This window comes from Hyaena hyaena, unplaced genomic scaffold, assembly GCF_003009895.1.
Source record: "Hyaena hyaena isolate Hyena2069 unplaced genomic scaffold, ASM300989v1 scaffold_308, whole genome shotgun sequence".
Taxonomy (NCBI): Eukaryota; Metazoa; Chordata; class Mammalia; order Carnivora; family Hyaenidae; genus Hyaena; species Hyaena hyaena.
This window is the reverse complement of record NW_024080942.1, coordinates 1,588,835-1,602,242: the sequence shown is the minus strand read 5'-3', so window position 1 is coordinate 1,602,242 and position 13,408 is coordinate 1,588,835. Positions and strand designations below refer to the sequence as shown.

General features: G+C 62.7%; 1 protein-coding gene across 2 annotated transcripts; it reads left to right on the top strand.

Annotated features, from left to right (window-relative positions):
• Positions 1-7,023: 7,023 nt before the first annotated feature.
• Positions 7,024-12,349, top strand: VWA1 (von Willebrand factor A domain containing 1). Of its 2 annotated transcripts, XM_039248366.1 has the most exons (4): positions 7,024-7,165; positions 8,188-8,745; positions 10,525-10,803; positions 10,898-12,349. In XM_039248366.1, exons 1-4 carry the CDS (start codon positions 7,093-7,095, stop codon positions 11,233-11,235), a joined length of 1,248 nt encoding a protein of 415 aa, XP_039104297.1. In that variant the 5' UTR covers positions 7,024-7,092; the 3' UTR covers positions 11,236-12,349. The 2 variants fall into 2 exon arrangements, with proteins under 2 accessions (XP_039104297.1, XP_039104299.1); XM_039248368.1 differs by lacking the exon at positions 10,898-12,349 and having other exon boundaries at positions 8,583-8,745; positions 10,525-10,616.
• The last annotated feature ends 1,059 nt before the right edge of the window (positions 12,350-13,408 follow it).

Here is a 13,408-nt window from a genome sequence, read left to right as displayed (position 1 = left end):
ACACAGTGCAAGTGGGGGAGGGACAGAGAGGGAGGCACAGAATCCAAAATCCAAAGCAGGCTCCAGGCTCTGAGCTGCCAGCACAGACCACGACAGGGGGCTCGAACCCACGGACTGGGAGATCATGACTGAGCCGAAGTTGAACATTCACCTGACTGAGCCACCCGGGAGCCCCTAAATCTCTTCATTTTTGATGGTCTCTGTGCGTGTTCAATCTTTGGATTCCAGCTTTACTTCAATTTCTTGAACATTTCACATATAGCTTTTTAATATTCTGTACCTAACAATTCCAATTTCTTACTCTTAGGGGTCCAAATCTGTTATTTATTGTTTCTGCTGATTCTCACTGATAGTATATTGTTTCTTTGATTGAATGCTCATTTTTTTTTAATGTTTTATTTATTTCTAGGTGAGAGAGAGAGAGAGACAGCGTGAGCAGGGGAGGGTCAGAGAGAGAGGGAGTCACAGACTCTGAAATAGGCTCCAGGCTCGGAGCTGGCAGTCAGCACAGAGTCCGACGCGGGGCCCGGACCCATGAACCACAAGATCATGACCTAAGCGAAAGTAGGATGCTTAACCGACTAAGCCACCCAGGCGCCCCTTGAATGCTCATTTTTAACTATCAGCTCATACCTGTGAAAATTCTTTTTTTTTTTAACGTTTATTTGTTTTTGAGAGAGAGAGAGAGAGAGAGACAGAGCTCAAGCAGGGGAGGGGCAGAAGAAGAGGGAGACACAGGCTGCAGGCCCTGAGCTGTCAGCACAGAGCCTGACACGGGGCTCGAACTCACAAACCATGAGATCATGACCTGAGCTGAAGTCGGACGCTTAACCAACTGAGCCACCCAGGTGTCCCCATTTCTGGTTTTTTTTTTTAATGTTTATTTATTTATTTTAAGAGAGAGAGAGAGGCTGAGCAGGGATAGAGGCAGAGAGAGTGAGAAAGGGAGAATCCCAAGCAGGCTCCACACTGCCAACACAGAGCCCATTGTGGGCCTTGAGCTCATGAATCATGAGATCCTGACCTGAGCCAAAATCCAGAGTCAGTTGCTCAACTGACTGAGCCACACAGGCACCCTGTTTGTTTATTTATTTTTTTTTATTTTATTTTTTTTAATGTTTTATTTATTTCTAGGAGAGAGAGAGAGACAGCGTGAGCAGGGGAGGGTCAGAGAGAGAGGGAGTCACAGACTCTGAAACAGGCTCCAGGCTCTGAGCTGGCAGTCAGCACACAGCCCGACGCGGGGCTTGAACCCACGAACCGCGAGATCATGACCCAAGCGAAAGTCGGACGCTCAACCGACTAAGCCACCCAGGCGCCCCTGTTTATTTATTTTTGAGAGAGAGAGAGAGAGAGCTAGTGGGGGAGGGACAGAGAAAGGGAGACAGAATCTGAACCAGGCTCCGTGCTATCAGTGCAAAGCCCAACATGGGGCTCGAACCCATGAACCGTGACCTCATGACCTGAGCCAGAGTCAAACGCCCCAATGCCTGTGAAAATTCTTGAGGACACATCCCTCAAGAGGGGATTCCTTTTCGAGGCATGCCCCATCTGGGCCCCACGAGGGTCCTGTGCAGGCTTCCATAATTGCCAGTGTGGCTCTCCATTCCTGTGTCCTGCTTTCCCATCTGTTCCGTTTCATCATCCTGGGTTTCTGCTCATTACTCTTCTGTTTGTTTATTTCTTTATTTTTAATGTTTTTAATCTGGAGGGAGCCTTGAAGATAGATACTTCCTTGTAAGCCCAGCAGTATGTTAAAAAATGTTTCTTGGGGCACCTGGCTGGCTCAGTCAGTAGAGCATATGAGTCTTGATCTCAGGGTTGAAAGTTCAAGCCCCATGTTGGGCATAGACATTACTTTTTAAAAAAAAAAAAATAATGTGTTTCTTGTAATTTGACCAGATTCTAGGGGTAGCTGAAAAGACTTTTAAAGGATCTAGCATACCGTGTTGCCAGCAGGGCTGTGTGTGTGACCAGCAGGCACAGGACTCAGATGTGCCCAAAGATCAGGGCTCAGGGTTTGGGCTGCAGGCTCAGGCCTCATTCCGTGGCCTTGAGCAGAGCCCGGTGTGTGGCTGGCTCAGATCCCACAGGAGTTCTTGGGGTTTTCCGATTGTCTGCACCCAGTCAGACAGGAGCCTGGCTGACCGCCCAGTGCCCAAGGATAGCTTCCCCTGGTCTGAGGCCGCCTTCCTTCCCCTCCTGCCCAGGGTTGGTCAGGCTCTGGCCAGGCTACGAGGAAGAGGACTCTCCTGAGGATCCGCCTGGCCCCAGAGTCATCAAAACAACAGCTGGGCCTGATGTGGGGGGGAGGCCTTGACGGAAAGCTCAGCTGCCGAAGCCCTAAGGGTTCCTAAGGTGTGTCCCAGCTTCCCAGGCCTGCACCCCAGGTCCTGCTTGGCCTCCAGCTGCCCCAGGCATGACCTGCCTCAGCCCCAGCTCGGCCCCACCCACTCACAAAAGAGCACCTGTGAAGGGAAGTAGGAGGTAAACAGAAGGGGCCTAGTGATCTGCTTTTATTTTTTTATTTATTTTTTAAAATATTTTATTTATTTCTGAGAGAGAGAGTGCATGAGCAAGCAGGGGAGGGTCAGAGAGAGAGGGAGACACAGAATCCGAAGCAGGCTGCAGGCTCTGAGCTGTCAGCACAGAGCCCGACGCGGGGCTCGAACCCACAAACTGTGAGATCATGACCTGAGCCGAAGTCAAATGCTTATCCTACTGAGCCACCCAGGTGCCCCAGTGATCTGCTTTTAGAGGGCCAGTCTGGAAAGTCCAGGGCAGAGGCACTGAGTCACTGGTGGGCCAGGCAGAGACCTCTACTTTGGGCAACAAACGCTGGTTTCCCAGGTGCCCAGGCCCCTGCCCTGTAAGAGTGTGTGCCTGGCCATCGGGTGTTCCCACGTGTGTTCGTGTGCCTCTGTGTGCGTGTGCGCATCACATGTTTGTTTACATGTGCATGCATCCCTCTGTCTGCTTCCCCTAAAACCCCAGGCAGGGACATCGTCCCACCCCAACAGGTGGCTCTATAATGTTCCCAGACCTGCCCAAGGTAATTTGTTCATTCACAAAGCATTTCTTCCTGGGAGCTCAGGTGTCTGCAGGCACACCCTTAGACACTGTTGGTAGCTAGGAGGGGGCCAGGGGACTTGGCCAGTTCAGTCCCCTCAGCCACACAAGCGGTGTAAGCCCTGCCCCCATCCAGGTATGTGGGGTAAGCAAAGGGTGCTAGGCAGGAATTGGGCTGGGGTGGGTGAGCTGGGTGGCAATAGGCAGTGCCTGGTGCTGGCTCTGAGGGCTAAGCTCCCTCCCCCTGTCCCCTGGGCCCTACCCTGACCTCTGGGGAGCCCCCACCAAGGTGTTGACCCTGGTCTATCCCTCCATACTCTCTATGCACGAATCCAAACTGGCCTGGACCCTGCCTGGGGCCGGGGCCGGTCGTGGTGTTCACCTTCGTGATACAGAAGTTTCCAGCAGAGGGAACCAAAGCTGGGGTCCCACCTCAGGAAGGGCACACTATGCAGCTCTCCGCACAGGCTAAAAACTTGGGACTCTGGATGCCTGCCTTCCTCTCTGTCTCCCACCCCCTGTCCATTAGGCTCTACCTGGATGGCAGCGACCAAGGCATCCCCTTAGATGCCTGGAATCAACCCGCTGGCATCAACACTGCCCCTGCCCCCATGCAAGCCCTATAAGCTGCTCCACCCTTTCTGCCCCCCAGGCTCCCTCACTGCCCTAACACACACCAGTCAGCGTCCCCCCGAGGGTCTGGGCACTTCCTATAGCTCCTGGCCACGTGGTCTGACATGGCCCTACCCTGACAGGGAAAATAAGCAGGCCTGCATCCGGGGCCAGCACGCCGCTGCCTATCCCCTTCCAGCCTGCAGGACGGGGTGCCTGCATGTCTACGGACTCTGGCCTGTGGCTGCCCTAGCTCACACCTGCTGGGTGAACTCAGAGAGGGCGCTACTCATCCCATGCCCAGGCTGCCCGCCCACGGCTGCCAGCAGGGGGACTGCGGGGGGGGGGGGGGGGGGTGTCTCAGCTCTGGGGCCGCGGAGGGCAGGCCTGGGCCCCTGGGGATTACGACAACAGGAGCTCCAGACCCTCAGGACTGGTTCTTACGTCTTGGCATGTCCCTGACCACAAACAGGCAGGTCCAGTGGAGAAGAATGTGTGGGTGGGGCAGCTGGGTTGGGGGCAGAAGGGGCCTCCGGGCTCTTGCCGCCCCTCCCTCTACCCCACTGACTGTTGCGGATGGGATCTGGGGGCCTTGGGCTTGCCCCACACCCCCGTTCCAGGACCACAGCCGCCCTGTCCCTGCCCCTGGTGGGCACGTGCCTGGGTGCGTATGGGAGATACAAACCCGTAAACAGCAGCAGCAGCAGCACGTAGCAGCCCTCCCCGCCCCCCGCTGGGTGAGGGTGGGGGCCCGCACTGCGCAGCTCCTCAGGCCCAGAGTGCCCGGGACTGGGGTCAGAGGCCCCGGGAGCTGCCCTTTTCCCTCGGGTCAAGCGAGCTGGGGACAAAAGGCCCTTCTTCTCTGCAGAGGCCTGGACGGTGCGGAGGAGGGCGCGTCCCGCGGGCCGGCGGGGGCGGGGCAGTGCCTTCAGAGCAGCCTGCATCTCGGGGAACCTCTCCACCTGCTTGCCGCCCAGCAGGCGGGGTGGGCCAGCTCCGGGAGGCGATGCTCTGGGGACTCCAGACTGGACCCAGGCTGCAGGGGAGGGCTGCCTCAGCCACACAGCCTGCTCCCTCCCCCGACCCCTAGAAGTCCAGGCCCAAGCGGGGGCTGGGCCTGGGGGAGGGGCCGGCGGGGTGGCGGCAGGGCCTGCTGTGTCCTGGCGGCTTCTGTCCTTTTCAACTTCCCTGGCCTCCCAGCCTGTCTTTCTTCAGAGAGGAGGTTTCCGGACAATTATATTCGTGCTTCCTCTGGCGTCTGCCTTGATCCCAGCCCTGACCCTGACTAGTACACTCCTGGCTGACCCCCACAACTCCCCGGGGATCCCCCACCTGCCAGTGTCTCCCCCCGGGAAGTGCAGGACACTGGACTGAGACGTGCCACAATGCAGGCAGCAGGGGCCTGTGGAGCGCAGAGCCTCAGGGCAGAGCAGGGCCCGAGGGAGGAGAGCCGACCAGGTGAGGGGGTGTGGGGGCATCCCCCAGGGGTCAGGTGAGAGCCCAGCACGCGCAGCCGCAGCCGGAGCGACTGTGGGCAGGGCTGAGGAAGAACTTAGCCAGGGTTGGTGACCGAGCTCAGCCAAGGCCGGGCAGAGGCCCTGGCAGAGAGTCCTAAGACGGGGCCTCCTGTCTTTCTCCCTCCGATGGAGAGGCTGGAGGGAGGAGCGCGGCTGCTTCCTCGAGGGCCTGAGTCACGGCCAAGAAGACCCGCTCAGTTTTTCCAGAAGGGACGGGAACTTCCCTGTCCGCCCAGCAGCACAGGCGGAAGCCTGACTGGGGCCTGCCTGCTGCGCAGGACTTGGGGGACAAGGCGGGGAGCAGTCCCCGGCCGGCCCCCCCCACCCCACCGACAGGTGGGGATGAGCCAAGGAGCGTGTGCACATGGTCACCTGGGCACCTCAACGCCAGTGCCCCGGGGTCAGCTCTTGGCTGGAAACCCAGGCCTCCTCTGGCTGCTGCGGCCTCAGCATGGCCTCCGCTCGCTGTCCCCTCCAGCCCCAGTCGGGGTCAGCCTTGTGTGCTCTGGGGCTGGGGGCCGGGCCGGGCTCCTCTAGGAGGCACACCCTGGACTTCAGGGGCCCCAGCCCATGGCCCCCACCGCCCGCACCGGCCCAAGCGGAAGCGCCAGGCAGCTTCTGGCCCCAGCAGAGCCCTGAGGCCTGTGGGGCGGAGCCAGCACCACCACAGCCAAGGCTCCCTCCGAGGGGGCGGGGGCGGCGGGGACACACTTCTGGCCTGTCCCTGCCCCAGCTCCTCCAGCTCGGCTCAGCCACTTCCTTTTTTAGGCAAAGTCGGAGCTCCAGCCTGTCTCATAGTGTCTCACCTGCCATAAAGGGAGGAAGGAAAACCATTGAGTCCCATCCGTCCTTGCTGCTGAGCACCCTCCTGGGAGGGGAAAGGGAGGGGACATCCTGGCTGCGACGACCCAGCCACCTAGAGCTGGGAGACCTGTGCCCTCCCAGCTGCACAGACAGTGGCTGGGAGAGGGCAGTGGTTACCTTACAGGAAGTCTCCTTAGTAGTGAGGGACCTCATGTGGACCCTCAGCTCCCACCCAGGAGACACAGCCCAGCCTCACCTAAGGGGGGGAGGGGGTAATCTTCCCTAAAGGGCTGAGTGCCCCTCTGGGATGCCCGCTACAGCCTGCCACCTCTGGTCTGGCCCAGCCAAAATCCCAGATTGCTAGGTTCCTTCCTGGCTTGCCAGTGGGTCCCTCCAGAGGTCTGGGGGCCCGCCCCGGGCCACTCATTGGGCAGAGTGTATGGGGACAGCAATAGCTCCAGCGCGGCCATCCCCAGCTCCTCTTTCTGCAGGAAGCCCGGTGGGGTGGGGGGCTCAGTGTCCCTCAAGAAGCTCCCGTTCAGGCCTCTGCCGCCCTCCCAGTGCCCTGTCTCCTTTCTAAGTGTTCTAACTCCTCCCCCCATCCATCCCTCTCACCCCTGGGGTAAAGGTGAGGCCAGGGCCTGGGGCTTGCTAGGGGGACACTTGGTGTCGCCCCCACCCCCTGGCAGCCCTGGGTTGCTCTTGGGCCTGATCCCAAGGACCCATAGCAGTGTAGGGTCACAGGCACTGGGCTCTCCCTGCTCTGCTCCTGGTTGGGGGCAGGGCGCACCCCGAAACCTCCCAACCAGGAAAGAAGGCTGCAGCGTGTGTGTATGCACGCCCACGCGACTCTGCCGCGGTCGCAGCTGCCCGAGGCCGCGTGTCGCGCGCCGCCCCGAGTCTGTGCGCCTCGCACGCGGGGCGAGTGCGCGCCGGGGCCTCCGGGGGGCGGGGCGGGGGCGGGGCCGCGCGCCGGGGCCTCCCGGGGGGCGGGGCGGGGGCGGCCCGGCCCGGGCGGCGGCGCGCCTTGCAGTCCGCGCGCGGGCGAGTGGCGAACGGCCGCCGGGCGCGCCCCGTCCCGTCGCGCGGGATGCTGCCCTGGACGGCGCTCGGCCTGGCCCTGGGCCTGCGGCTGGCGCTGGCGCGGAGCGGCGCCGAGCGTGGTGAGTGAGGCGGACGGCTCCCTGACCCGGCCGCCGGCTCGGGGCTGTCTCTTTCCTCCCGCGGCCCGAGGCGGGTACGGCCGCAGGGCACCCCACCCACCTGCGGCGGGCGGGCCCCGGTACCCGGGCGGCTAGACGAGCGCCAGGTGTTGGGGGGGAGGGGTCTGTCGGGCAGGCAGCGCCTGCCTCAGTTTCCCTCTCCTTGGAGTCACACCTAGCAGAGGGATGGTGAGAGGGCTGCAGTCGCCGTACCGGACTAGGGGAGACAGGCCACAAAGCCCAGATCAGTACCCAGACACCCCAACTCCTGTCTGCCCTTGGCCCAGTAGTGGAAAGGGGTCCTTTCGCCCCCTGGGGTACCTGGAGGAAAGGGAAGACCCTAAGGGGTGGGCTGGCCCTCAGGCTGCTGCAGCAGGTACCGTACTTCCTGGGTCCAGGTGGAGCAGAGGATGGGTCCAGAGCAGGGGCGATATCATCTGTAAGTGGGGTGATGACTCCAGCCTGGCCGTATGGGCTGCTTCGCGCTCCCCTCCACCCCCACCAGTTGCTTTACCTGGAAGCTGGGCTGTGGGGCTGAACTCCAGCCCCGGGGCTGCTTCTCTGGAAGCCAAGCCGGAGGAAAGGCCGACTCTGGCCCAGGCCTATCCACTCACACTCCTGGGGGCTGGGCCAGGACCCTTGGCTCCAGCCTGCACAGAGTCTGCTAAGGAAAGGGTGGGTGTAGAGGCTTGGAGGGGTCAGCTCTCTTGTACAGGTAAGACATTAGCCCAGAGAGCACCCCAGGTACATGGCCAGGGTACAGAGCTAGAGCCCACGGAGACTGGGGCCTCTTGTTGGCTCAGGACCCCTCCCCCCCTTCCCCCATGGGTGCCACCTTCAGGGCCTTTGGAGCAGACTTTCAGGGCCTACTTGGGTAAGGGGAAGGCCCAGCTTAGGGATAGCTCAGACCCTGAGGGTTCTGCCCTGGGCGTGGGGCTGTCTGGGGGCCACCACTTGGGGCTGACCCCTCTCCTCTCCCCCAGGTCCCCCAGCATCGGCTTCCCAGGGGGACCTGCTGCTTCTGTTGGACAGCTCGGCCAGCGTGTCTCATTATGAGTTTTCCCGAGTGCGGGAGTTTTTGGGGCAGCTGGTGGCCCTGCTGCCGCTGGGCCCTGGGGCTCTGCGTGCCAGCCTGGTGCATGTGGGCAGCCGCCCATACACTGAGTTCCCCTTCGGCCAGTACAGCTCAGGTGCGGCTGTCCAGGATGCCATACGTGCTGCAGCCCAGCGCATGGGCGACACCAACACTGGCCTGGCGCTGGCGTACGCCAAGGAGCATCTGTTTGCCGAGGTGGCAGGGGCCCGGCCAGGGGTGCCCAAGGTGCTGGTGTGGGTGACAGATGGCGGCTCCAGCGACCCCGTGGGGCCCCCCATGCAGGAGCTGAAGGACCTGGGTGTTACCGTCTTCATCGTCAGTACTGGCCGTGGCAACCTCCTGGAGCTGTCAGATGCTGCCTCGGCCCCCGCGGAGAAGCACCTGCACTTTGTGGATGTGGACGACCTGCACATCATTGCCCAGGAGCTGAGGGGATCCATTCTTGGTAGGTGGGAGGAGGCAGGGCCTGGGGTAGCCCAGCGAGGAACCAGGGACGAGGTTGCGGGAGAGGAACTCGAGCACCTGCAGCAGGCGCCAGGGCTTTGGGGGCAGTGGCCCTTCCCCGGGGGTTCAGCTGGGAGGCAGCACACGTGGCTTCTGTGCGCATCCTCCGGGGACCTGCTCCAGTTGTGCGGCCTGTGTGCGCCTCCTCCTGGGCTGTAGTGGGACCGAGGGTCAGGCCTGAATAAACACCTCTGGTGGGGTTCTCTGCTGATGGGCCCGCCCCAGAGTGGGGGCCCTGGAGTGGGCCGAGACCAAGGAGCTGCATCTGGTGGGATGGATGTGGTTTAGTGGAGGAAGAAGAGGCAGGTTTCAAGCCTGAGGACTTTGCAGACGGGCAACACAGGCTCCTGTACGTGTGCCGGGTCCTGCCATGCTTGGAGATGAGAAAGCCAGGTCAGGGTGGGTCAGGACTGCTTCCCACAGAGCTCGGGCCCTACTGCCCTATGCGTGGGAACAGTGTAGAGGATTTGAATGGGTTTGCACCATTGGTGGTTTTGGGGATTGCTGGAGAGGAGGCTGGACCACGGAGGGCCTGCTGCAGGGGCTGGCAGCTCCCCACCAACTTTCTAATGGACCTCCACCCCTAGCCCCAGCCAAACCTCACAGTGGGGGGGGGGGGCTGGCGATGAAGGGCCTGGTTGCTGGCTCAGCCCGCTCCAACCACTGAAAAATGCCACTAACCCCAGGGTTCTTCCCAAGTCTCAGTCTGTGGGTTAATCATCCACCAAAACCCAGAAGGGGTTGGACTATGGATTGGATAAAGGCAGAGGGTCCTTTCGGAGATTTCCCCCAGGGACACCTGGCCCCTGGTGGCCCCTGAGTCAACCACTGTGGCTAGGCCTGGAGAAGACAGCAAGAGGAAAGGCAAGCAGCTGGACAGGGGCAGCCCAAGGCTCTAGGGCAGTGAGGCAGCAGGGTGGGGGCTCCTGGGATAGGGATGGGTGAGCGTCTGAGTATAGGGGATGGGCAGGAGAATGCATGCCAGGCTGACGGCTGGAGCACCCGGCATTAAAGGAGGAAGCATCAGGATCCCAAGGGGCATAACCCTCACTAGATATTTATCAACCTTACATACAAGCCATGTGGTGTCCGACCTTACCTGCTTTTATGGTCACTCAGATGGCCATGTGGTGTCACAGGCTCAGGAGTAATGCACACTTGGGGGTCCCACTCTGGGAACCCCCCTGCTCTCCTGGAAACCCGAGGCAGGCAGTACTCTGAGACCCACATCCAGCGGCTCCTGGAGTTGTCGCACAGCCACCCCTCAGGTGTCCCCTGATGGCTTCCCAACTTTTGGTTGCACCAGTGGTGCCCTTGACTGTCCAGAGCTCAACTGCCCCCACACTGCGCTGGCCACTTGGGCTGTGGAGGGTGGCTGGACCTCTGTTCTCAGACACTGCCTTTGAGGGGCCCTTGTTCAGATCACTGGACTGGGTGGGAGGTGGCCATTATAGCTCCTCACCCGTCTGGGTTTGCGGATGAGGCAGGCGGGGAAGCTCCTGATGACGTCCCAAGTTGAGGGTGGCACTCTTGTTCTTACCCCAGTCTTGTCACCGGTCTGGGTGTCGTTAGCACCGTTGCGGTGCTGGCCTGGGGCTCCCCAGCGCTCCTGTTCCCCACATCTCCCGGTCCGGCCTTCCCGGGGTCCGGCCTTCCCGGGGTCGGCAGTCAGGGCCCCGGCCCGGGCGCGGGGAGGGCTGACCTCCGGCACCACCCGCAGATGCGATGCAGCCGCAGCGGCTCCGGGCCTCCGAGGTCACGTCCAGCAGCTTCCGCCTGGCGTGGCCGCCGCTGCTGACCGCGGACTCCGGCTACTACGTGCTGGAGCTGGCGCCCAGCGCCCAGCCGCGGAGCGTGCGTCGCCAGCAGCTGCCGGGGAACGCCACGCGCTGGCTCTGGCTCGGCCTCGACCCCGACACGGACTACGACGTGGAGCTGCTGCCCGAGTCCAACGTGCGCCTCGTGAGGCCACAGCGCCTGCGCGTGCGCACGCTGCTGGGTGAGCGGGGAGCGGCGGGCTGGCCGGGCGGGGCGGGCGGCGCGGAGGGGGCGCCCCCAGCCCGCTCACGCGCACTTCTCCCCCCCCCCCCCAGACGAGGCCGGGCCGGAGCGCATCGTCATCTCGCACGCCAGGCCGCGCAGCCTGCGGGTGAGCTGGGCCCCGGCGCTGGGCCCGGCCGCCGTGCTCGGCTACCACGTGCAGTTCGGGCCGCTGCGGGGCGGCGCGGCGCAGCGCCTGGAGGTGCCCGCGGGCCGCAACAGCACCTCGCTGCACGGCCTGGCGCCGGGCACCGCCTACCTGGTGACCGTCACGGCAGCCTTCCGCTCCGGCCGCGAGAGGGCGCTGTCGGCCAAGGCCTGCACGCCCGACGGCGAGCGCAGCCGGGCCGCGCGCCCCCCGCCGCCCGGGGCCGCGGCCGGGGAGCCCTGAGCCGGCCGCCCCGCCCACCCGAGGGCCCCCTTCTCCCGAACCCGGCGGGGGAAGCGCCCCGCGGCGACTCCGCGTGAACCACCCCCCCACCCAGACCTCGCCCGCGGCGGAGGGCTCCCCGCTCGGGGGTCTGCCTTCCGGGACGCAGGCCTCGCCCGACTGCCCGGCCTGACCCTCTGCTGCGGCTCTGGCAGCAGCTCGCGCCATCGTGACCCCTGCCCGGGCCCGGAGCTGGGTACACGGTGCTGTCCTTTGGGCAGGAATTAGAAGCAAGATGGACAGGGAGTGTGGGGCGGGCTGAGAACACCAGATACAGGCCTGGCCGTGAGCCCAGGACGGGGGGGCGGCCGGGCGGAGCGGCCAGACCTCTCCTGGTGTGAAGGGCCAGTCCCCAGTCCCTCGGTGGCGGACCCGGCATCGGTTTGGGGGGCCTGGTCTAGGTGGCCGCTCTGAGTCCCTGCGGACGCTCAGGTCCTAGATGTTGGTCGAAGGCGGAAGGGTGAAGGGCTGGAGCCGGCTCTGGCCAGGTCCCAGAGCCTTCCTGGAGGGGCCAGGACCGGGAGGGGGCAGGGGGGCGTGGGGCGGGTTGCTGATGTAGTCAGCAGCTGGGTGAGCAGGAAGGTGGTCTCTAGGGCATTCAGTTGGCCTGAGAGGCAGTGCCTGCTGGGGACAGCGGCCTTGCCTTCCTGCCCAGGACCCGGCTGGGTCCAGCTACAGCCACCGGCATGAGGATGGCCGCTTTCTGGAAGAACAAGACCGGATCCCGGCATCCAGGACCCTGGGGACAGAAGGGCTCCTTGCCGCAGCAAGGCCCAAGTCTCACTCACAGGGGGCCTCCCCTGCTTCTGGGTTGGGAACTTCCGTGCTGGGGGCAGGGATAAACAAGGTTCCCCTGGGTGGGTTCGCCCCAGCGATTCTCTACAGCATCTTCTGACGCCTACAATCTCACTACCACTATCCTGGGGCCACCAGATGAGTCCTAGGGGCGGTAGCTGCTGTCCCTCAGCCCCACAAAGGCACGTGCTCCTCTGCCTGCGCCAACTCAGTGCTCACTTCGCCTCTTCCCCACTAACAACCCAGACTGTAAAATACAGTAAATCGGATGTAGACTGAGCCTTGCGGCCTCCTCAGTGCGCTCTACTGCGGGGCAGAGCACCCCAGCCCTGTGAATGCCCCCAGACGGAGGGCCAGTGTTTTGGGGCTGGTGCTGGGGGAGGCGGAGGGCAGCCGAGCCCCTCCCGGTGCTGAGACTCAGCGCACCGAGCCGGGAGCACCCCCTCTTCAGGGAGCTCTGGCGGCTTGCGTGCGCGGGGACTCCGGGGTTTCGGGCAGAGGGGCTGAACAGCCCCGACAGGGACCCGGTTCTGCGGCGCTGCCACTGCGGCCTTCAGACCCGGGCTGGGGGCTGGGGCGCCCTCTGCTGGCGAGACCTCCCCCAACGGCACTTTCTCTCGCAGCCGCCGCCTATTGGGAAGTAGCGCGGCTCCCTAACCCGAGCGCCGGCACGGGTGACAGTGTCCACTCGTGTGTGTGTGTGTGTGTGTGTGTGTGTGGCTCCCCACTATTTTTCTTTTTTCTTTTTTTCGGGTGAGAGTGTCCACTCGGGGTGTGTGTGTGTGTCCACCATTTTTCTTTTTTCTTTTTTTCGGGTGAGAGTGTCCACTTGGGTGTGTGTGTGTGTCCGTGTATGTCCACTCGGGGGGGGTGTGTGTGCGCGCGTTGCCACCATTTTTCTTTTTTCTTTTTTTCCTGAGAGAGAGACAGCGTGAACAGGGGAGGGCCAGAGAGAGAGAGAGGGAGACACAGAATCCGAAGCAGACTCCAGGCTCAGAGCCTGATGCGGGGCTCGAACCCACGAACTGTGAGATCATGACCTGAGCCGACATCAGACGCTTAACCGACTGAGCGCCCCCCCCCCCGCGACCATTTTTCAAGAACGAAACCCCAAGAACCCTGCGGCTCCCTGCCTCAGCACCTAGGGCCCACGCTGCCCACTGGTTTGGCATATTTTAACATTTGTGGAGGCCTGCTGTGTGACATGGCATGGGAGACAAAGGGCTCTTGCCCTGCCTGTGTGACCAGAGCAAGCAGAGTGGGGGGGGGGGCTAGGGTCCAGGGTCCCAGGAGCAGATGGTAATGCCAGGCCAGACTTGATCGGGGGGGGGGAGGTGCC

What these genes read in the sequence shown, in the direction of transcription:
- VWA1 (XM_039248366.1), top strand. Translation starts at nt 7,093, where the DNA reads ATGCTGCCCTGGACGGCGCTCGGCCTGGCCCTGGGCCTGCGGCTGGCG. An exon ending in GCTGAGGGGATCCATTCTTG is followed by an intron (nt 8,746 to 10,524) that starts GTAGGTGGGAGG and finishes CACCACCCGCAG; the next exon opens with ATGCGATGCAGCCGCAGCGG. An exon ending in GCGCGTGCGCACGCTGCTGG is followed by an intron (nt 10,804 to 10,897) that starts GTGAGCGGGGAG and finishes CCCCCCCCCCAG; the next exon opens with ACGAGGCCGGGCCGGAGCGC.